This window comes from Dendrobium catenatum, unplaced genomic scaffold, assembly GCF_001605985.2.
Source record: "Dendrobium catenatum unplaced genomic scaffold, ASM160598v2 fragScaff_scaffold_243, whole genome shotgun sequence".
In the NCBI taxonomy this organism is placed as follows: Eukaryota; Viridiplantae; Streptophyta; class Magnoliopsida; order Asparagales; family Orchidaceae; genus Dendrobium; species Dendrobium catenatum.
In genome coordinates, this window is record NW_021318705.1 from 1,964,518 (window position 1) to 1,989,738 (window position 25,221).

General features: G+C 35.7%; 2 protein-coding genes across 4 annotated transcripts in view; one reads left to right on the forward strand and one right to left on the reverse strand.

Moving 5' to 3' along the window:
• Positions 1-402: 402 nt before the first annotated feature.
• Positions 403-25,221, forward strand: part of LOC110102105 (histone-binding protein MSI1) — a 45,912-nt gene continuing 21,093 nt past the window's right edge. The window contains exons 1-6 of one of the 3 annotated variants that reach the window (XM_020830282.2): positions 403-1,108; positions 1,215-1,361; positions 13,234-13,358; positions 20,376-20,471; positions 22,775-23,011; positions 24,693-24,826. In XM_020830282.2, coding sequence (XP_020685941.1) covers positions 482-1,108; positions 1,215-1,361; positions 13,234-13,358; positions 20,376-20,471; positions 22,775-23,006 — 1,227 coding nt within the window. In that variant the 5' untranslated portion in view covers positions 403-481 and the 3' untranslated portion in view covers positions 23,007-23,011; positions 24,693-24,826. Of the gene's footprint in view, positions 1,109-1,214; positions 1,362-13,233; positions 13,359-20,375; positions 20,472-22,774; positions 23,181-24,692; positions 24,827-25,221 lie in introns of those variants that run through there. The other 2 variants (XM_020830283.2, XM_020830281.2) reach the window with 2 other exon arrangements.
• On the reverse strand, positions 23,847-25,218 carry LOC110102106 (protein FD-like). Its single transcript, XM_020830284.2, has 3 exons — positions 24,718-25,218; positions 24,526-24,603; positions 23,847-24,098 (listed from the first exon to the last, which is right to left on the reverse strand). The coding sequence occupies exons 1-3, from the start codon at positions 25,054-25,056 to the stop codon at positions 24,027-24,029; spliced, it is 489 nt and encodes a 162-aa protein (XP_020685943.1). The 5' UTR covers positions 25,057-25,218; the 3' UTR covers positions 23,847-24,026.

The window sequence follows — 25,221 nt, forward strand, 5'->3', positions numbered from 1 at the left end:
ATATATATATATATATATGCTGAGAAAAGAGTTATGTCGAAGATTTGGAGTATTACAATATTTTGCTGTGTAGAATGAGTATTTCGGTTGGAGATGGCCTCACCGTTATTTGGGGAAAAGTTATTACGTTCGGACAAAAAAATCGAAAATTCGAACGTACACCGAACAATACCTGAGTGCTCGGTACTAAACTCCAGATGACTTTATTGGGCGTTTGGTATCAGGGAGAAATTATTAGGTACGGAGTGCGGACGGGAGAACCGTCTGCACACTAGTATAAAACAGTGTTCGGTACCGCTGGGTACCGCTCGGTACTCTGTGTCTGTGCAGACAGTTCTCACCCAGTCTGCACTCCGCACCTAATAATTTTTCGGTATTATCAGGACACAATAATTACTCTTATTTGGGTCGTTGTTGATATAAGAAACCCTAGTCTATTGAGACGTTTTTGGCGGGACGGACGAAAGGTGAAGAAACGAAAATGCAGATACCCGAGGACGGAGCGGCTTCGGCGGCGGAGGAGTTCAGAGTGTGGAAGAAGAACAGTCCATTACTCTACGATCTCGTCATTTCTCACGCCCTCGAGTGGCCGTCGCTCACAGTCCAATGGCTTCCCTCTGCATCATCCTCCCATTCCTGGTCCTCCGCTCGCCTCATTCTGGGCACTCACACATCCGACGACACGCCTAACTTCTTGATGATCTCCGCTGTTCAGCTCCCATCTCCTACCCATATTGCTGGTGAGCCGCTGCTGAACTCGCCACTGCCGCCGGTACCCAACATACGGATCGAACAGAGGATCAGTCACGAGGGGGAGGTAAACCGAGCGAGGCACATGCCGCAGAAGCCTTCGCTGATTGCGACCAAGTCATGTGGACCGGAGGTGCACGTGTTTGACTCCGGAAAGCGGCCGACGATCCCGCCGAATGGGGAGCCATGCAGACCCGACTTCGTTTTGAGGGGGCATTTGACGGAAGGTTATGGCCTAGCTTGGAGCTCGATGAAGGAAGGATACCTTTTGAGCGGCTCATACGATTCTAAGATTTGCCTGTGGGATGTGGGCAGTGTTACAAATGAGAAGGTTCTTGATGCCAAGGAGGTCTTTGAGGTAGTTATTCAGAAAACTTGCACACCTTTCCTTAAGCGTATTTTTCAGCTGGGACATGCAACGCTGGGTATCAAATTTGAAGGTTTTGTTTTATCCATATTTGCAGGCTCATGAGGCTGCAGTTGAAGATGTTGACTGGCACTTTGATAATGAGAATTTGTTTGGTTCTGTGGGCGATGATCATCGTTTGATGTTGTGGGACTTGCGTTCATCAAGAAAACCTGAGCATTCAGTTTTAGCTCACGGAGATGAGGTTAAGCAATATACCATTTTTGCAAGAATTTTTTTTTCCCGCTTTGTTTTTGACGTAGATTAGGGTAGCGAGAAAAAGAATTCATATTTAAAGAGATAGAAACCTTAAGAAATGAGGAGAGAAGACGATTAAATTTCATGGGAGAGAACAGATTTGGAAAATATCTCTGTTCATTCCTTTCAATATAATCAATCACACATATTGAACCCTATTTATAGAAATATATTACAAAATAAGAGCAAAAGATAAAAACTAACGTTTAAATTGAAATCTAAACTTATCTAATCCAAATCCAATCATAATAATTCAATTCAAGCCTGAAAGTACAGTGCAATGAACAAGAGGAAGAAGCTTAAGAACTCAAAGATTTGGAGCATGGGTGTTGGGTTGGGTTGCTCCAAGCTTCACACACATGCAAAATCTTTGCAATGTGGAGGTGATTTGGTGGTGTGACACAGCAAATTCAATCTCTATTAGGCGTGGTTGAGGTAAACTATGATCATTTGAAATTGCATGTCTCTTAAGATAAAGAAAATTGAAATGGTGTAGGATCTTTACTTGAATCTACACGGAACATTTTCTCTCACTGAATTACATTCTCAATCTCAAGCACTTGATCATATGTATACTTTGGCTTAACCTTGGATAATATCTCAACCTCAGACATACTAGTAAACTCAAGCATTAACAATTCATAATTATTCTTAAGGTCCAGCTCATAATCAAAAAGATGTTTTTCATAAAAAAAATCTCCATAAGGACCATTATAATAATAGGAGGTAGCAATTGGATTTGACACTATTATTTTTTTCATAATCAATTTGGATTCATGCCGGGTAGGTCGACTATGGAAGCCATACATTTATGAAGAGGTTTGATGGAGAAATATAGAGAAAATAAGGAGGATCTACATATGATATTTATTGATTTAGAAAAAGCATATGATAAAGTTCCAAGAGAAGTGCTATGGAGAGTTCTTGAAAAGAAAGGAGTCAATAATGCTTATATTCAAATCATTAAAAATATGTATGCAGGAGCTATTACTTATGTTCAAACACAAGGTGGATTGACCAAGTATTTCCCTATTTCGGTTGGGTTACATCAAGGATCAGCCTTAAGCCCATATCTTTTTGCTTTAGTCATGGATGTTCTCACTAGACATTTGCAAGAGGATGTACCTTGGTGTATGCTTTTTGCTGATGATATTCTTCTTGTTGATAAGACTAGAGAGGGAGTTGAAGGTAAACTTGAATTATGGAGGTAAACCTTAGAGTCTAAAGGTTTTCGCTTGAGTAGATCTAAAACGGAATATATGGAGTGTAATTTTAGTAGTAATAGACCTAGTGAGGGGATTGTGACTTTGGGCGATCAAGTCATTAATAAGAGTACACGTTTTAGATATCTTGGATCTATTGTTCAGAGTGATGGTGAAATAGATGGGGATATTATCAGCAGAATTCAAGTTGGATGGTTGAAGTGGAGGAATGCATCGGGCTTGTTATGTGATAGAAATGTACCCCTCAAACTTAAGGGAAAATTCTATAAGATGGTAGTGAGGCCTGCAATGCTTTATGGTGCCGAATGTTGGCTTTTAAAAGAGAAGCATAATACTAAGTTAAGTGTGGCAGAGATGAGGATGCTCAAGTGGATGAGTGGCTTTACCCTTAGAGATAGGATACGAAATGAGCATATACATGAAAAGGTTGGAGTAGCTCCAGTAGAAGATAAGATTAGAGAAAGTCACCTTAGATGGTTTGGTCACATAAAACGGCGGCCTTGTGATGACCCGATTAGGAGAGTAGAGGTATTAGATTTGACTTATGTTAAGAAAGGTAGGGGTAGACCTAAAAAGACTTGGTTAGAAAATATTAGGAATGACCTTTCTTTATTAGATTTAAACGAGAATTTGACTTTTAATAGGACACAATAGAGAAAAAGGATTCATATAGCCGACCCACGTAGTGGGATAAAGGCTTGATGTTGTTGTTGTTGTTGTTGTTGTCTTGGTGATTCAGAGTGTAATTTTAGTAGCAATAGACCTAGTGAGGGGATTGTGACTTTGGGCGATCAAGTCATTAATAAGAGTACACGTTTTAGATATATTGGATCTATTGTTCAGAGTGATGGTGAAATAGATGGCGATATTATCAGCAGAGTTCAAGTTGGATGGTTGAACTGGAGGAATGCATCGGGCTTGTTGTGCGATAGCAAAGTCTCCCTCAAACTTAAGGAAAAATTCTATAAATGGTGGTGAGACCTGCAATGCTTTATGGTGCTGAATGTTAGCCATTAAAAGAGAAGCATAATACTATGTTAAGTGTTGCAGAGTTGGGAATGCTTAGGTTGATGAGTGGCTTTAGTATTAGAGATAGGATATGAAATGAGCATATACATGAAAAGGTTGGAGTAGCTCCAGTGGAAGATAAGATTAGAGAGAGTCGCCTTAGATGGTTTGGTCACATTAAACGAAGGCCTTCCGATGACCCGATTAGGAAAGTTGAGGTTTTAGATTTGTCTTATGATAAGAAAGGTATAGGTAGACCTAAAAAGACTTGGTTAGAAAATATTAGAAATGATATTTCTTTATTAGATTTAAATGAGAATTTGACTTTTAACGGATGGCGAAAAAGTGTTCAGGTAGCCGACCCCATGTAGTGGGACAAAGGCTTGATGTTGTTGTTGTTGTTGTCGTCGTCTTGGTGATTTGGCAGTTTGGGCAGTGACTAAGTAGAAGATAGGAAGATGGGACAAAGTTGTAATGTATTGAACACTTCTTGATTCATCAAATGATTTTCAAATTTAACCAAGGATTTCATAAGATTTGTCATCATATGTATATTGGTAATAAGAATGATGGTTATGATTGAAAGGAGAATATTGACAACAACAAATACTCTTCACGAGGTGCATGATAATGTTGAACTTCATTATATTGTCTTTTTTCATAATGTGATAATGCTCTTTGTATATGATAATACGATTCCACTGTAATTTGATTGGTGAAACTTTTCTTGAAAATGAATTTTGTGCTAGGAGCTTCTTGATTTACCTTTTTGGGTACCAATTATAGACGACTGCCTCATAACGTGAAGAATAGTGGTTTGGGATGGCCGACAACTAAATTTCTAATTGAGGATTGGATCTAGAGGGAATGTTTGGTTAAAATGTGAATGTTGATTGTCAAAAAAGCCTTCAATATGTAATTGAGGATTGAAGGTGTTTATGGTGATCAGTAGTTAATAGTGAGTTGTCGAGTGGTGTTCCTGAGGAGAGTAGCAGGGGAGGGCTTGCAGTTGTGTCAGATAGAAACCTCTTTAATATCACAACACAAGGAGAATAAGATGTGTAGTTGGCAAGAATCCCATTGAATTCATTCTCAGAGTTCATGTGTTGGTTGTGGAATAATGATATTAATCAAGTAAGTGCATGAACGAGATGTTGCTTAAATACTAATTTCTTGCAAGGAATACGTGACATGTACTAAAATAGAGGGTTTTGAGAATTGGAGGAGATTCATCCTTTGGGATTTTGTGGATGTGGGAGCGGAAGATGTGAGCAGCCTAGTAGGTTTGTTCATAGAGAGGGATATGGGACTTCTTGTTCATGCGGGTAGCATGTGGTGATAAGTTTTGTGGATGGTAAGGGCGGTATGCTATTAGCAAGATGAAATTTGATTGCAATAGATAAGTAATAGTGTGTAATTTGCAAGTGGAGTAGATGTGTGGTATGTATTAATGCATGTCACAGCTAGGATTGACATAATTCAAAAGCTAATTATGGGATATTCACTCTGATACTAAATGGATGGAGGAAAAAGATGGAACTCTGCATGTGCAAGTTGGAGTGATTCAAATTTACAACTTGGATAAAAAAATATCACTTGATCGGCCTCACAAATTAGTTGTCATATATAAAAATCTGTTCAATTAGAAGCCACCTATGATGCACGGACACGGACACGGACACGGCGACACGGACACGACACAACACGGGACACGGCTTTTTTTGAAAATATAGGACACGGGTACGGCGCGGACACGGCAATACATTTTTTTATATAGTGTATATATATTAATGTAATATCATATTAGAAATGACAAACAATAATAAATGAATGACATGATAATTTGTCTAGCTTATAATATAAAATATTTAGTACAATCACAAAAATATAATCAAATAATCACTTACTACAACATCAAGTATTCAAGCTTCAACTACTAGGATTAGCTTTAGAGGTTTGTTTTTGGCCTTCAATATCATCATCAATGAATATCACTACTTTCAACTCTAGTTCAACAAGAGAAAGATTTGTAATTGTGCAAAAAAGAGAGGAGATGAAAATACCTTCACTGCCAAAGAGAAATGAAAATGAGAATATTCGATGAATGGGTATTAAATGCAAACATTGATTTGATGTTGTGGATATGAAATAAGAAATTTAGTTTAAATCTCGCAAAATAGAAGAAATTATATTTTAAAAAAATTATAAAATATTTAAGATACGCGTGTCCAATTTGTTTTTAATATTTTTTTAATCGGAGACATTTTCGGCGTGTCCGACACATGTCGGAGGAGTGTCGGACGAGTGTCGTGTCAGACACAGTGTCGGACACTGCACTCCTCTTTGAGGAGAAGTGTCGGTGCATCATAGGAAGCCACCAATCACTGTTTATAAAAATAGTGTTATAATCAAATTTAGTCCTAACAAAACCTTTAAATTCAAACCTATTAATATCCAAAGAAGATAATTCAATCTAATAAAATAAATATAATAAATAAGTTAGAAATCCAGCCATATTCATGGTTCCAAAAGCTTTGGAAATTTGTTTTGTTCAATCCATTTATTGCGTGATTTGACTTTATTTGATTGTTCCAAGAAATTTTGTTTTTTGGCTATTTTACGTGATTTGTACCGCATCTGTTTCATTATATGCTTCTTGATATTTTAATTTATGGGCATTGATCACATATTTCATAGTCATTGAACCACGATTATGTTTATCTATAAGCTGTCGTTGCTATTTATTTTGGAATTTTGCCAGTGTGATTTCATTGAACCTCACAAATGTTTTTCTTCAAGTAAATGATGGTAAAATGTACAAACTTTATTCTTTTATTATACAAGGCTTTTTCAAACGAACCATTACTTTTTTTAGGTATATACTTGTTTGAGGGATATATTTTCCTTTGCATTTGCATTATGGAACTAACAAAGTTTTTGTTGGTTGAAATCAAGTTGCCTTTGCTGTTCGGTTTTATCTCATTTCAAGAAATAAACTGACTCTCGTCAGTTCAAGGAAAATTTGTAGTAGATTTGAACTGCGTCCTTGAAACATCCATACCTGAATTTAGATGTTGTGGTTTCATTATTGATAGTTAATAAATTTAAAATAGGGTGTTTACCTTCATACCCATAATTCTTCATTATTTATCTGTCTCAAATCCAATTCTTCTTACTTTCCCTGTGCCATATAAATTATATATAAAGAAGATGGACAAGATGATAAACCAAACATAATTTGTTGTAGTAGCCGTGGGAAACAAGGTATGATTTTAGTGGTATTTTAAGTTTTTTCAATGATGTAGGAGTTAATAAGAAGATTTACATTTGGGAATAAGAAAGAATTGGGCCGTATGTTGGTGAACAACTCATTTAATAAGTTGCTTGTTCTTTTTTTAAAAATGATTGGTTAATTGACCTAACACCATAAAGCTTCCTTAGTTATAGTAGTTACTCCCAAAATTCTCCATTTAGAATACCGCCATCCAAATAATTAAAATAGATCAAAAGTTAATCTTGAGATTATTATTTTTATTGCAATTTTAATGAGTTGAATGTAGGACACACACACACACACACACACATATATATATATATATATATAGGGTTTAGGAGTTCATTGTAAATATTAAGTATAAACAAGGAAGTTTTACTTGTCACACAATTCAAATTTCTTGAACAATATTTGTATACTTTAGATGCCAATTTTGCATTCTATCTTAACCTCCAACAAAAACATCTTTAAGTTTTCCTGATGGTTTTATGCTTCAAAATCAACTGAAAAATACTAAGCTTTTACCAATAAAGTTGAACATGTAATTTCTTGCATTTTATTCCTTTTTTTACCCATGTTTATAGAACCCTAGGAGTGTTACTTAATAGGAAGTATACAAAATCAGGAGCTGATATTTAGCCATACAATCAATTATAATAAATTAGCGTACATAGATTAAAGTGGCATCCATGAGCACATGGATCAATAGGGTTTCATGCAAGGAGCAAATTTAGCCATAATTCATTGGAGGGTAATTCAAATTAATTGTATATCTTATCTCCTTATACATTGATGCAAGTTGGTCAAGAAGCATCATATTGCTTACGAGAAATTGATGTTTCTGTCTCGTCAATGTCTTCGTAATATATTTGTGATTTGAAGGTTTGTGGAGTTACGAAGAAGAAAAATGATATGCATATCTGAGGCTTTCAAATGGAGTGGCAATCAACTTCAATAGGTTTGATCCTTTCATGATTTACTTGATTGATAGTAATTTGGATGACACTTGCATTATATGTGTGTAGGGGAGTGGGGATTTTGCGAGTAAAATTGAGATCTGTTAGAAGCCCATATAGCCAAATAATTTTTAAATATGTTGCATACATTGCATGATATTTCAACTATGTTTATGATCTAGAAATACAAAGTTGTTTTTTACTCTTCCACGAGATCACATAATCACCAAGAAATATACACCATCCTGTGACAAACTGGTTAGTATCATGAAACCTGGTGCAATCCGCATTACTATATCCCACTAGATGAAGATGAGAACTATGTGGAAAAACAAAGTGCGTAAGAAGATATCAAATAATTCTACGATTGACAACCAAATGTAGTTGACGTTGATTTTGCATAAATTGATTTGCTTATTGAACTACTAAGAAAATATCCGATTTCATAATCGTCAAATAATTTAAATTGCCTACCAATTAGCATCAGAGAAAAGATCACCTTTCTTACTGTTATACATTGGGTTTACTTAATGGGACATTTGTTGGGGAAGTATTTCGAAGACGTGCAAAAGTAATTATATCCTGTGCATACTTATAATGATTTAGGAATTTATAAAAGGAATTGGTCTGTACTTTCAAACATAAGAAGTAAGTGAGGATCCTAAGATTTTTAATATGAAATGTGGCTTAAAGGTGTTGACGTAGATGATTAAATAGATCCAAATCTATCTCAATAATAATGATGTCATTGTCATCAACACAAACTAGGATCATGGCAATTCCACTGGATGTCTTATAGAATAATAATGATGAATCGTCTTTATTTAGTGTAAAAGAAAAGTAAGAGGGGTTGATAAAAAATTATCAAAGCATGTTTGGGGAGCCTGCTTCAAATCATATAGTGATCACTTAAGTAAATTGATCTTTCTTTCCTAATAAATTAGTGTTTATTCGGTGAGATAAATTAATAGAGCTTGGATTGATTAATCTTTTATGTTAGAGACCATTATTTTGATTTACTTGGATAATGAAACTACCTTTGAAATTGGTTGATACAAGAGAAATAGTTGTCCAATTTTATTGATGCAATCAAGAATTATCATTCAATGCTTTTATTTTTCTATGTTTTGTATGTTTTTTTTTATTTTTTTTTAATGTTTTGGACTCTTTGTAATTTGGACTCTATGTTTCTTTTTATTTGTATTATCCTTTGATGGAAAACAACCCATGATTATGTTTGGGTTTGGTGCTCTTAGGTAATTTTTCTCCATTGGCTTTTCACTTATGTTAAATTTGCTTCCTTGCTCTTTGGTGGCTAAATGGGTAATTAATTTTGGGTTGTTTTTCCTTATTGGGCTTGGCCCATTACTGGTTGCTTGGTGTTCCCTATGCTGGTCCCATTTTCCCTACTGTTGGCTTTCCCTATGCTGGTTTTTTTCCTCATGCTGCTATTCCGTTTTCTCTGTTGCTGGCTTTCCCTATGCTGTCTGGTTTTCCCCCATGCTGCAGTCCTGCTTTTTCCCTTCTGCTGGCTGTTCGATTTCCACCTTGTTGTTTTCCTATACTAAGTGCGTTAACTCATTATATGGGCTAACTTGAGAGGCTTCTATTGGATTTGGATGTTTGGGTGGAATAATGAAGTGAGCGATTTATGACCATTTTCCCCCTTCTTCTATATATGTGGGCTGTTTTAGTGGTTTCTAGTGGTTATTTTGGGGGCATATTTTTGTGATCTATTAAATGCTATTCTCTCTTATTTCTCCTATAAATTGAGACTGATTTTCTTTGAGAGAAAGAGAGAGACTTTGAATAATTTTTGGAATGTGATAATTCAAATCCTATGGGTTTTTTCTAGCTTACGAGCTATCTTCTTCTCCCTTTCCTTCTTATATTTCGTCTCGGACTTCTATCTATTCTTCTTTCCACGGTTTCCATTTCACCTGTATCTTTCTTCTCTAAAACTATTGTAAGTTTTGAGTTGTGTCGTGTCATGTTTTATTATAAGTTATATGTTGTGTTGTGTCTTGTTCTATTATAGGTTGTAAGTGGTGTTAATACTTCTTTATTGTTGTGTTTGTTTGTATTATTTTAAGGTTTATGTGAATGAAAGATGATGTGTGTTTTTATTTGTTTTCCTAGAGCAATGTTTGTTCTTAGGTTGCATCATTTATGCCCCTTTATGAGTATTTTGTCTCCTGACCGAGCATATAATGCAACCATTATGAGAAAATCGAGCATCAAAATTTTCAATTGTGATGAGATTAGTTGAGAGCGCAGGAGATATGGGGCATCTTTCATTATATGATTAATATCTCTCATAGTTTTAATAGGGGTATTTGATTGAATTTTAATTGAGGATGATCCATGATATAGTCGTATGTTATGGAGGCATGAAGTACTAGTCATATGACTGAATCCATAAGTCAGGATGAAAAGAATAGTGTATCCTAAAGTAGATAGGGCTTTAAGTATCATTTTCTGCACCATTTCAGGAGCAACTTTAGATTTGTCTGTGGCTACTTTGAATTTGGTTATCGATTTTGCAAATGGTTCCGACATTCCTTAATCATATGTCCCAACTTTGTACATTGGTTGCAGAATTTCTTTGCAAACCCTTGCATGTGTAACATTTTATTTGTTACATGTCTTTTCCTTAGCTCTTCTATGATTTGTATATACAATAATGTTCTTGTGTGCTTGATGTTGAAATATGATGTGTGTCGTAAGTCGTTGCTCTTCACGAAATAGTTCCTCTAAAGCACAACTTCATAGATGGAGAAGGGTATGATTCATCAAGTTGGAACGAACAACTTCAAATTTAGGATGAAACTTCATCAATAATTGGTCTTTTTTGTTCTATTTGCGAACCTCTTGAACAACCAAAAAAGATTCAAATGATACTTTTGAATAAAATTTATCCACTAACTCAATCCATAAATTTTGTAGCCCAAAAAATAGTTTTGTTTTGAGAGATTTGCTTGTGTAATTAGCAATCTCATATGTTAATTAAAAACATTTAGCTGCATTATCTTAATTTTAGAAATTTCATAAATATTCCCATGTATCATTGGTTGTCTTATGTGGCAATAAATTGAGAATAATCGCCTAATCAATGGATCCCAAGATCCATGTCATGATTCTTGCATCTTTATTTTGCCATGGACCCAAATTTGGTCTTTCAAAAGGATGAACATGCCCTCATAATATTTTCTCATAATAAATAATTGAAAATGAAATTTCTAGTTCGAGTAATTTTTACTAGTTGTATGACAAAACATCCATATTATTGGTCTATATATTTGTCATAGTTGATGTGATTTTTTATTTTGTAATTTTTTTAGAATAGAAGAATGAGCCGTGATTGCTTCCGTCGAGCAAGTTAAGGATGAACTAAGACTGCGAACAACACTCGTGACTTAAGTTCATGGGTATGAAGCATGCGCATATTGCTGTGAAAGTGGCACATGTGATGTTCGCTTCCGGAGCAAAGATTCCACTGGAGTAACTAAATAGAAGTTATATGAAAGCGGCTTCTACGAACAACGAGCCGGTTTATGTGCCCTATGAATAGCAAACAGGCTTTGCACGAGTTGACTAGGGAGGAAATGGGTGAGTGGGTTGACTGGCGCTGCAAGGGATGCGAGCCCCTTATTAGACAATGTGTAGGCATGTGTATAGGATGTGGTGGAGGCAAGGAATGCATGCTGAACAAGTTTTAAAGGCGCGAACAATGCTAACAGCGCTTGCAACAAAATTAGTTGGGTGATGAAGTGCGCGAGAAGCGTGATTGAACATGCCAAAATGTGAGTGACAGATCCTTACAGTTGTTTAGAGGATCCTTTCAGATCTTTTTAGAACCCTCGCAACAGAAGGCGAATATCCCTTACAGGATCCTGATGAGAGAGATGAATGCTTTACAATCCTTACTATGATACCATGACAAACAAAGTTGAGCACGAAATTACTTGACTTTTATTCCATCATTTGACCCATATTTATACAACCCTAAGAGAGTTACATAATAGGAAGCATGCAAAATCAGGACCGGAATTAACTGTATGATTAATTAAATTAAAATAGCGTGTAGGTATCCTGAGTACATGGGTTGATGAGGTGGAATGCAGGTAGCGGATATAGCTATAATTCATGGAGGGTAATTTATACTAATTGTATACGTTGATAAGCTTTGAGCTCCAAGAAGGCCATTCCCAATTTTGATTAGGAAAAAAAATGTTGGTCTTTTTGAATCAAGTAAATTAAACACAATGAGCTTGAAACAATTTGAAGGGATTGATTTCACTACTTAAAAAAATGTAGAATTAGCTCCAAGTAAAATTTTTGTAGGATCATATCCGTATTTCTGATAGAATTTGTTTTACTTCTTTTCCTATGAGACAATTTTACTGTCTGACATCCTTGCTATTTTTCTGCTGTGCATGTTACTTAAGATTATGGGTTTTTAATATGAGACATTTTTCTTGATAGGCCTTACGAAGTTTAGAATCTCAATAGCTGTTGGAGGGAACAGGTTTTTCTTAGGTGCATATTTTAATTTAGAAGATTGGTCACTTCAAGAATGTCATGATAGTGTTGGACATTTCTATGAACCTGACATCTGTATGAAAAATCTAAGCCAACTTCTTTGAAAAAAAATAAGGGGACAAGAGCAAGACACATCTCAGCATGCCTATGAATTGCCCTCAACATGTCCTGGACATGCTATGAATCAGTGCCATCCCCTTCTCTGCTACGTCTCTTTTCTTGCATAATTTCTCATGCACTAGTTTCCACTTTTTTCGTATTATTCTTAGAGTGATACAGGTATTTTTCTAATTCTTCATCCCATTGTTTACTTTCATTTCTCTCTTTCTATTGATGGTAGCTATTATTGTTTGTCCACACTATAGCAAAACCTGTAGTACATATGAGTTTGCAAACATTGCACTTGATAAAACCTAAAAAGATGTTGATATTATATAGTTTTCATACTTTATTTATTTTATATATATATAAATCATTTGCTTTCTTGTGGCTTGTTTTCACCATCTCCTTGGTGCTTAATGCATTTTTTTGTATTATTTGCATGATTCGTGCTTCATAAATCAATAAATCCATAAGTCCCAAGAGAATTTAACCATGAGTAGAATATTCTTTCACTTTAGTTGACGTTTGATTAAGTAGAATAGCAAGTTTATTGTATATTTTTTTTCTTTCGCTTTCTCAAAATCTCGATTGATTCTCCATTTCTCCATCTCTTCACACTCTTCAGGAACTCTTACCATTTTCATCATTTGACCATTTTTTGCGTTGCATAGACTATAAGATAAGCATAGCACTAACTTTGTTTTTTCCCCTCAGGTTAACAGTTTATCCTTTAACCCATTTAATGAGTGGCTTCTTGCGACTGCATCAGTGGACACAAATATTAAACTGTTTGATTTACGGAAGCTGACATCGAGTTTGCACACTTTCTATAGCCACACGTATGTGTCTCATTCGGTCTTGATGATGAGTTATTAAACTTATCCATGAAATCGTTGATGCCTTTTTTTCATGTATTATTTTGTTATATTTCAATATTAATGGTAGATTTTGAATTATCTTAGCTTCAAATCTTCTATCTTCAATGGCTAAGCTTAAGCCTAGTAATGCATCTCCCTGGACTTTGATGATTATTTTTATTTCTTTTATTCTTAGCGTTTCCTGCAATCGGTAGTATGTTTGCTAAAATGCAGTATGACAAAGCCATATGCTCTGTATTCAATCTCTCATTAGGGTGTAGTTGGGTCTATTTTTTTTTATAGAATAAACACAAGATTCAAATAAAAAAAATTATGAATAAATATAAATTGAATGAATTATCCTTTGTTCTTGTTAATTTGATCAAAAATTTTCATCCGTCCAACTCTAATTGATAGGAAGATGAGAACTGGATCCAGCGAAGTTATAGTTTGCAGTGAAGCTAAGTAGTGTTTTTGGCTAGTGGGTTTGGTAGAGAGAAGCGTAGGGAGAGGACTAAGAGAAGAGTAGACAGATGAGCTAGAGATTGTAGAAGAAAGTAAGGAAGGGAGAATTGCAGAGAGATGACTAAAGTCGAAAGGAAAAAAAAAAAAACCTCTAAATTATATTTTTGGAGGCTTTGGAGAATTATCTTAGCATGCTGTAAACTTGTTAGTGCTATTGTTTTTTTTTTTTTTTTTTTTGTTAGTGCTATTGTTGAACTCGTTGCAAGTAAAAAGCATGGCACTGGAAAAAGCACAATATTATCTTATTGCTTTGACCTAGGATACAAATTAGGATTTTGGGTATCTCTTATTTTGTTATTTGGTTCTTTATTATCCTATTAATATTTTGAGGATTATGTGGAAGAGAAAATGATGATGTTCTTTTCTCAATTATAGCATAAGTATTTCTATGTATGATCATAGATGTATGCGAGTAAATCTTATTGATTCATGTATATTTTTGTGTTTCCTATGCTAATTCTTTCGTATTTTTGTTTTATCATCCCATATGCTCTCGATTATTTTTTCCATTAATAAAAATCTGAGCAAATTACAAGGTTTCAAGGGAAAAGTGTGAGTAATGACTGTTGCACATAAAAGGTAAATATTGATAAGTTTAGTTAAAAAATTTTGAATATTGGAAAATATAAAGTGAAGCCTACTTGAGTACTTGTATTATAAGAAGCATCATTTACCCCCCAAGACAAGGGCAACATCCATGAATCAAAAAGATTTGGGATTTCCTAGAATGGTGTTGGGAGTTATGCATCATTAATGTTTTCTTCATCATAATATACAAAAAGTTCATAATTAGAGTGAGATTGATTTTGAAAGCAATAATGTGATTGTGAAAATAAGATTGATTGTAGTGACCTTAACACCCTAAATGAAAATAAAGCTTTATGTTTTTATCGGCGTATTAGTAAAATCGAAGTTAGAGAGACTTTAAAGAAAATGAAGGGTGGAAAAGCTGTTGGACCTGATGATATTCCAATAGAGGTGTGGAAATGCTTAGGAGTTGAAGGAATTTCTTGGCTTACTAAACTTTTTAATACTATTTTGAGGACTAAAAATATGTCAGATGAGTGGAGAATGAATATGTTATTTCCTATTTTTAAGAATAAAGGTGATGCACAAGATTATGCGAATTATAGAGGAATTAAGTTAACGTGTCATACTTTAAAACTATGGGAGCGAGTTATGGAGCATAGGTTGCGGTGTGATACTAATGTTTCTTAAAATCAATTTGGATTCATGCCGGGTAGGTCGACTATGGAAGCCATACATTTATTAAGAGGTTTGATGGAGAAATATAGAGTCTATTTGCTATGGAGTGTAATTTTAGTAGTAATAGACCTAGTGAGGGGATTGTGACTTTGGGCGATCAAGTGATTAATAAGAGTACATGTTTTAGATATCTTGGATCTATTGTTTAGAGTGGTGGTGAAATAGATTGGGATATTATCAGCAGAATTCAAGTTGGATGGTTGAAGTGGAGGAATGCATTGGGCTTGTTGTGTGATAGAAAAAGTACCCCTCAAACTTAAGGGAAAATTCTATAAGATGGTGGTGAGGTCTGCAATGTTTTATGGTGCCGAATGTTGTCCATTAAAAGAGAAGCATAATATTAAGTGAAGTGTGGCAGAGATGAAGATGTTCAGGTGGATGAGTGGCTTTACTCTTAGAGATAAGATACGAAATGAACATATACGTGAAAAGGTTGGAGTAGCTCTAGTAGAAGATAAGATTAGAGAGAGTCGCCTTAGATGGTTTGGTCACATAAAACGGCGGCCTTCCGATGACCCAGTTAGGAGAGTAGAAGTATTAAATTTGACTTATATTAAAAAAGATAGAGGCAGACCTAAAAATACTTGGTTAGAAGATATTAGGAATGATCTTTCTTTATTAGATTTAAATGAGAATTTGACTTTTAATGTGACACAATGGAGGAAAAGGATTCATGTAGCTGAGCCCACGTAGTGGGATAAAGGCTTGATGTTATTTTTGTTGTAATGTGATAACGAGCTCTTGTAATCTTTGTTGTTCTCCACTTCCAAGCCTCTTTTATGCTTTTGACGTCTTACTGTCAAAAAGAGAGGTTATATATATATATATATATGAACACAGAAGGAAATGATAAAGAGATAAAACACCACAAAATTGTTTGGACAAAAAAAGCATGCATCTATGAGAGAAGATATGGGATTTGATTCACTATATATAAAATCCATATATGCATATAGATTAAAGTGACACAATAAGCACTTTTCTCCTAAACCAAGGACTACACCCAATCTCACCACAAAAGAGACTATCTTAATGATGTGAAACCATGCAAAGGAACAAGAACTACTTGGGGATTTTAATATAAGATTATTAAAAATTTGCTAGTTATGGAATTGATTCTTACCCCAGTTAGACTTTCGGAATTATCAATTAGAGACTATGCAAGGCATGTAGTTACAACTAGATTAACGGGATGCTATCAAGATAACAACATAAAATAAAAGTGTAATGTTATGGCGAAGAAACAATAATCCACGGTTAACAAAAAGAACTTTTCACCTTGGGTCCCTCACTCACGCTCTTGACGATGGGGGCTTTAACGGAGGAAGATTGAGAGCAAACCGAGCAATGCCACTAGGAGACAAATGGTGCCCAAGGTATAGTCCGTGGGAGAAGTAGCCGGCGGCGGGGAGTCCACGAGATGACTAGTGAATATCCGACGTCCGGGATGAATATGCTCCTCGATGGAAGGTACTAACGTAAAAAGGACGCGCTTCAAGTAATCCTCCACAAAAGAATCCACACGTAGGTTCACGTCAAAGAAAGGAGATTCAAGGATATTGGTTCGTCCTCGATCATCAAATAAGAAACCATGGTCGACTTTCGGATCGGCCATGCATGATGGTGGTGGGGGTTGGGAGAATCTCTCTTGAGATTGGTGAGGAGGAGGTGAGGGGATGATGGGAGAAGACTTGGGAGGGTGAGGGGGCGGCTAGGGTTGGGAGTCTTTAGGTTGAAACAAGTAGCTTGGGGGAAAGGAGATGAGAGGGAAAATCTGAAGTTTAATTTCAGATTTTCATAAAATGGGAGGGGCCAATTTGAAATTCAAATTAACCCAATTAAGGGAGTAATGGGGCTGGCGGTTACTAGAGGGATTTAGGGAGGGGAATTAAATATTGCTTAGGTGGCAAAGTGGAGAGAGAAGGGGGAAAGAGAAAAGGGGCCGGCCTATGTGGGTTCATTTTAGGTGTTCACATTTAATGTGGGTGGGGCCCATGTGATTGAATAAATAATTAAATCAAATTTTGAAATTAAATTCAAATTTGATTAGATGTGAAGAGTTTCCCAATTGGGTTAGTTCATTTAAGGAGGGATTCAAAATTCAAATTTCAATTTGAATTTCAAATATGAAACCTCCTAAATGACAAGGGAACGAATTAGGAAACTAATGAAAGCTGAATTGAATTTGAAAATCAAACTCCTAGGGTGGATTTTGGATGGTCGGCGGGTGGGGATTCCCTGAGTGGCCGGCGGTTCCAGGTGTGGGCTTCGGCGGGTGGATGTGGGGGAAGAGGGGCTGGCGGAAGGTGGTGGGGCGGGGTCTAGGGGTTAACGGAAAGGGGAGGAGAAGGGGTGGTTGGCCGGTCCGGTGGTGGGTGGTGTGGGGAAGCCGGCGGCTAGGGGAGAAGGGAAGAATTGGAAGAAGAAGAAGATAGGAACCAAAAGCTCCCACAAAGGGGGGCTGTTGGGTATTTCTTGGAGCCTCTCCTAGGCTAATCCTCACCTCTCAAGAACTCACAAAGAGATCCAAAACTAAAGCTGAAATTTCATATGAATATTCATCATCTCAAATACAATAGAAATGACCTATATATAAATCTCACCAAAGAAAAGAAACAAAGACTATCATGCACTCGGGGCTACAACATCAAATGACCACCCATAAGGGTAAAACCGTAAAACTGAAAAAAAAACTACATAAAATGACTCAAAATATAAGCTCCTAATCGTAGCCGTCGATCTCCGGTGTCTCTGATAGTACACGTGTTGAAATCTCTGATGATGTACTCATCACTTAATCTCATAAATTAAACACGAGATAATCACAAAAGAGATACAAGATATAGTATACAGAAAAATGCTTAAACCCACCATAATTTCTCCACTTGAATGTCCTAAAAAGGTTTCATAGGAGTCATTATGTTATTTTTGTCAATATTTTATGTCACATCAAGATAGTTCTCCATGAGCCTCTAGAAACTCTTTTTTTTTGTTTATCTTCTCTTTTCTCATCTTAGCTCTTTCAGCTATTGTACTCAAAGCCTCGTTATTTTTATTCCCACCAGGCTTACAACATGAAAGTTTATTGCAGATAAGTTGGGGTGTAAACAAGCAAGTTTGAGCAAACTTGATGTATGTTTGTTTGGCAAGTTCAAAATTTGGTAGTTTGAAATTGGTTCGTTTTTGAAGTTATTCGTGAACATCTGTTCTTGTTTGGCTCATTTAAATTAGAAGTGAACATGAGCCGATTTCAAATAACTAAAAATGAATGAATAACAAGTCGAACACAATAGAATCATCCACTTACCAATTATACATTTGAAATATATATACAAGATCAAACAAAGTTTTGTTTGTGTTTGGATGTTTAGAAAATGACCTGATAATAACTATTCAATATTAACTTTCTTAACAAATATATTGAATCACAAACGTGCTTCTTGTTAGCTACTGGCATCATAAATACACACCAGACAAAGGATTCACTTGGCTCCTCTTTTTCATACATTCTGGCTCCGTTTATTGTTTTTCTATATATAAGAGTTTAAGGAGATGAAATTAATTTTTCCACTTTTAGTTATTTAAAAAGAAAATTATTTAAATTTAAATCTTATTTTATCCTCAACAAATAAAAAGATATTTTATATTTATCCTAAAAGTCTCTATTTGAATTTTTTGATTTATCTTAATAAAATTATTGAATAATTTCCTTATATTGCTAGGAAAATGATATGCCTAATTTTATGCCACAGAAGCATTAATCTAAGCATAAGTAGGATAAACCACAAAGTAATTGTAAAAAGATCAAGTTCTAGAAATACTGAGCATTAAAATTTACATGGTTAAACTTAGGTAAATTTTTACCAACAGGGAGGAGGATTTGATCTGATCCACTATTAAAGAAGCTATAATAATGCTGTATAATAATAAACACTCACAAATCATTCTCAAAACTTGAGTATAATATTGCTAAACAAAGATATAAGAGAACTCTTAATTCTTAGAAGATAAGTATACCTAATAAAGAAATATGATCAAATAAATACATAAGAATTTACCAGCTTTAGAAGTAAAAAATTGCCAAACTTTGTAAGTTCGTAAAAAATGATATCATTATTGTTAAGATGATACTTTAATATCTGAAAAAATGAATTTCTTTTGGTTTCCTTCTCTCTCTTTCTTTCTCGTAGTCTCTTAACTTTTTTTTTTCTCAATTGTTTCTCAACTCAATCATTAAAACTCAAAATTGCCTTTTGCTTCCATTGTTAATTAAGCTTCCATGCATCAATTTATATAACTACCAACCTAATGCAAATTACCAAACTTATGCAAAGTTACCTATCTTAAGCTACATAATTTATGCAAAATTGCCTAATACATTTTCAGGTTTTCCCGTAAGAAGCTTGATACCTACTTCACCATGTGATTCATGCATGATATTATATCAAGACATGAAATCACCTAAGAAATTTTCATGATTTGGCACAAGAACTTTGATACCTACCTTAAAGTTGGATTTCTGCATGAAAATTAAGTCAGATACATAATAAATCACTTAGCTCATTTTTCAAGCTTTCATACCAAGAACTTGAAACAGCTGAAGCACCATATGTTGAAGACCATGGTGTGGGACCCCACTTCTCCGACTTCATCCTACATCCACCCACTCCAAGTCTTCTGCCCTAGGTAGAGAAGCCGTGGTCCCAACTTGCAATCAATCATAATATGATCTATTAAGAACACACATGAGGAGTTTAGCCATTGTATCTTCTCATTTTTTAACCTATGGATTGCAACCCATATGTTTCTCTCCCCCACTTTTTTGGATTATTTATTATTTTGTATAAATAATACTTACCTTTTTCCATATATATAATATCTCTGGGGAAGCCTATAATTTCTCCTATTTGAGAATAGAAAGTGAGCAATAAAATTCAAAGTCTTTTTTTTATATCTATTTTCTTATATGGTATCAGAGCAAGGTTCCTTCCAATTTTTTTTCTCCTTTTCTTCTTCTTTCGTGTTGGGATTCCTTAACGCATATTTATGAATTTGTTTTATTCTACTGTTTCTAATGAGTATGCCCTTGCTTGTATTGTGGTTTGAGATTTAAGTGCATTTCAGTATTTGAAGACACCATGCTTTAATATGTGATTTCTTAGCAAATGAACTATGGTTAATCTTTCTCTTTTTTTTATATACTTTCAGAGGACCTGTACTTCAGGTTGAATGGAGCCCTCATCACGAAACTCTGTTGGCCTCATCTTCTGAGGATAAAAGACTGATGGTTTGGGACCTTTGCCGGTAGGTTTCTCAATACTGGATATAATCTGCATTTATTCGCATTGTGCAGATAATTTTGAACTATTTTGCTCCTAATTATTAAAACAGTGACAGACTCATTTAACTTTCAAATAAAAAGAAAAAAGGACATCATTTTGTCATTTCTTGTATATTTGAACAAAACCTAGATAATAGCAACTTTTATACATGGCGCTCCAGTAGCATCTGGCTTGTTTGTATTAATGATGATACGTAACCTCTATTCTGGGTTAACTTAGATTATGTCCACTTAATTAACTTATTACTTTTAATATTTAGCGTTATGTTTCATACGCTTTCTTATATTGAATGGTAGTCTCATTTCCTCGATTGCTAGGTGACGCTCATAGGCCTTATAAACTAAATCATCTTCTAGGCAATACCCCAGGTATGAGGCATGTGAGGTATTGGCTCCTAAGTCATGATCAAAGCAAGGAAGCTTCAAAGTTATGGGAATGCAATGGCATGTGATACTATGGTTAGAACAGGTTTTAGCATTTGGAAACAGTGCCAATGCATGGAATAAGTTGAAATTATTTCTTGCATGTGCGTTGGTGGACAATGAAGAACTGAATGTACTTGTAGCATGTAGTTCACTGTGGCAGTCCATTTTTTAGGAACGTAATTGTAGCAAACAATCTGTAGAGTGCAAACCTGCCGAGGTTCTCATTTTTGTGTTAGACATTTTGAGCTGATGCTAGAGCTTCATTGACAGCACTTTCGAGTTCTACTGAGTGATAGAAGCATACAAGCTGGAGTGGTGAATGAAATGTTCTTTCTGTAATTGCTACAGTGTATTTGATTTTGGTATTTCAGCACCATGAATAGAAATTATTTGGGTATGGGATGAGTAATTTGTACTTCTAGCAACAAGAGCAACAACAACAACATCTGTTCTTCCAGCATGACCATTAAATATCATGTACCAAACCAGGTCAAATATCGTTTAAGTCAGATTTTAATTCATTAAAAATAAAAAAAGTAGAAACCTGCTTATGCCTTGAACTGTACTGTTCACCGGAGGTATTCCTTTTTTTTCACGGGGACATGCAGTTTTAGATCAATCCCTCCATGAGCCTTAGGGAAAAAAGTTCTAATCCTTTCGTGTGGCTTGATTCGCTATTTGACCTAATCCATGCAAAGCCCAAAATTTAGTCATTTCTAGATGCTTCTTTCGGAAGAACTAGGGTTTTTGATGCGGTGAATGCCAGCCATCCAGCGAGCAATAAAAGTAATCATATAATACACATGTTTAGTCATATATGTTCCTAAGAAAGGGTATTCAAATCTCCGTTGCTTTGCAACCATGGTTAACCTATTTCGAGTAAGATGTTGAATAGTGAAGATCTTTTTCGGCTACTTTCCAAAGCTCCTCGTGCATGCATGAAAAAGGATTTCAGTCAATCACATGGCCCTATAGCTGTAGAACCTTATGATATAAATTGGCAGTGATAACATTGCTATATGCTCATTGTTTATAGCAATGGGAGCTCTGCGGTTTGGGTCATAGCTATGTTCGACCACATGTCAAAGTTCTATGTTCTCTGCAGAATGCTCCATATCAAGTCCAAATCACCTTGGTCGAATTTGGGGTTTCTGGAATTTTATTCTCTTGTTCTTCTTGGCTTCATGGAAAGTCAAGAGAATTGAGAAATTGATGTGCACCCATGTTCGCATTAGCCAAGTTAATCAAATCATCATGCTAGATCAGGTTCAACTTGTCGCTAAATACGAATTGGCTTGAACTGCCGACGGCTCGAAATTTGCTAAGCTCTAAGTTGCCTAAGGCCTTGAATTGTTTAAAGTAGCTCATTAAGTTACTCAGAAATTTTGCTCCAATTTGACTTTGTTAGTATCGAGCAACTGAACTAGATAAAAGGATTCATGAAGTTGCCCATTTATCAAGCTCAGTCGCCTAAGGAACTTGGCTACATGCCCTGTGTACTGGCTAGCTACTAGGGGTTCTTACTAAAACTTATGAAGGGTATCATTCTAGAACTTGCTTGGAAATCACAATTATCGTTCGACTACAAGCTAGACTCGCGCGCTACACTATTAGATGCACTGAGCCCAAATTCTTTTTTTTTTTTTTCTGTATCGCTCAATTAGATGCACTGAGCACAATTAGATTCCTGAATCGCTCGCTATTGTAGTATACTTTTTTACCCTGAGAGTGATCTGTTTTACTTGTGTACTTTTTTTTACTCTTTGTGATTGCATAATATTATTAAATAAACAAGAAAGCAGTTCATCCTAATTTGATTGGGTGAAAAAAAACTTGTCAGAATTGGTGATGAGCAAAATGAAGGGGATGCCTCGGATGGGCCTCCTGAGCTGCTTTTTGTACATGGAGGCCACACTGCAAAGATTTCCGAGTTCTCATGGAACCCTGAGGAGCCCTGGGTGTTCGCCAGTGTCGCTGAGGATAACATTTTGCAAGTCTGGCAGATGGCAGAGAGCATATATCGAGATTTTTATGACAATGAAAGCGATGGAGATGCATATGCTATCAGCTGAGCTAGGTATGTTCAATGAACACTCAATCTTATGTTTTCTTCGACTTCTGCTGCTCCTATATTCATTCAACATTATGATATATTTTTTTAATCTGAATTTATGTGTTAGTTGAGAATCTGTGAACCCATCTCCATGTACTGATTGCAGCTTAGTAAGTTCTTTCTTTTGCATGAATGTTTTGATGTGATCTATAAATTAAATATTTTAAATATATTATATTTAAATCAAAGAAGATATGCATATTTATATATCCCTTTTAAAAATAAGCATTAAAGAACTGTAAGTATTAGAAATCAATCAACCCTTAAATTTCGTCTTATGCGAGTGTAGGAATTTGGATTACTGGCAGAATCATAAGCGTACCAAGCAATAAGCGGAGCCGCTTAGAATCCCACGACAGTTTCGAGAGTCGTACTGCAAGGGACGATAGAAGGAGAAGGAGAACAATTCGACAGCACGAATCCGAAAGCATAGGAGAGAGCTTTGGCTCGGCCGTATTATTAGATGATAAGATTCTAATTCGTATAGAGTATCATTTTAGATGGGCGGTCCGAAACGACTGAGTGCAGTGGGACCCAGCCCTCTTTTCCTGAAGACGGTCACTTACCACTTGCATTGGGGACCTGGCGTGAGAACCCTTCAATTTAAGGCTTTAAGCGAGAGGAGCAAACCCCTGGTTCTTTCTGGGCAGATATTCGCCTTCTCGTTCCACTTTCCACGTGTCCTTCTTTTTTTTTTTCCCAGCAGCATCCACTACATGATTCGGTGGGCCCTCCACGTCAGGCGTTTAGGGTTTAGTTACATATTTTACAATGAAAAAAAAAAAAAAAAGATGCATGGTTAGTGTCGATTGCAAGCAATACTATTATTATATATGGATAAAATTTACATTATATGAGATATTAACTTTAAGCTGATATAGCTCACCATATATATACTTTTTTTTTACAACCAAAAAAGAAAAATAGAGAAGAAGAAGAAGAAGAAGAGGGCAAATATATAGTACTCTCAACAAGTTTCTCAAAATGGCGAACTTGAAGCTCGCTGCAGCTTCCCTTTGCTCGTCGCCTGAGCCGCTATCACCATCTTTAGCTGATGTCCATCACAACAAATCAAACAATATTTTATTGATAGCCAAATTAAGTATAAAAGATCAGACCAAAACAATAAGAAGGATTATTTCCTTCAATAACATGTAATTTAAAAAAATACATTAATGTTCGATATTACTAGAGGAAATGTTTTCCTGTTTAATCAATATTTCCTATTCATTATAACTATATGGAATTCATAATTTTGGCCTTAACTTTATTAGCCAAACTTTCGGTCCACCATATTATATTATATTCTCTGTTAAATTATTCAAATTTTGATAGATTAAAGCAATAAATAACTATACAATTTAAAAAAAAAACAAAGATATTATCTTAAAAATAACATAAATATCTGATTAAAGCATCGTAACAAATTAAGAATAAAATTAAAAAAATAAAAGAAAAGAGTCACCAAGTCTCATCACCTTCTCCTGCTCTCTTTTGAGTGCGGCGTTCTCCTGTACAAGATGAGCAACTTCCATCTCCAGCTCGTTGGTATAAGCCTTTTGAAGATTTCAAAATAATAAACAAATAAAAAGAAGAATTTTTTAGAATCAAAATCCAAGATTTGAATCATGGATTGGTTTTGCAGATCAAAGGGGGGGTTTCAAAGATGCCTGCTTTCTAGCTCTGGATCGTGCCGCAGACTCTCTGTTTTTTATCATCTTCTTCCAACGGCGTTCTTCACCGCCGTCAGTGATGGTGGAAGCCGGCTGATGATCGATGGCGCAGCGCTTACGTGGGAGAAAGGGCTCGGGTTGATTGCCAGAGCGGAGAGAAAGAGTATAAGAAGGGAGAGAGTCCGGCGAGTGAGGAGGGTGGGAATCTTTGAAAGTTCCAGAGAGGAAATCATGGAAGGCGGCGGCGGCGGCGGCGCTGTGCCGCAGAGAATGCGGAGGAGAAGGGAGGTTGGGTGGGAGATTGGAGAGGGCGATGCCTTTCCAGACTTCTTCCATGAGAGAGAGAGAGAGAGAGAGAGAATAGTATTTACTATTTAGCTCTTCTTAGGATATTTTTTTGGCAGATGCCCTTCGCCTCTTCCTAAGAAATATATCTTCTTAGAAAAAAAGCCGATAGTTTTGTGTTCTTTGCTTTTTGGGAATGGGAAGGACGATAATTTT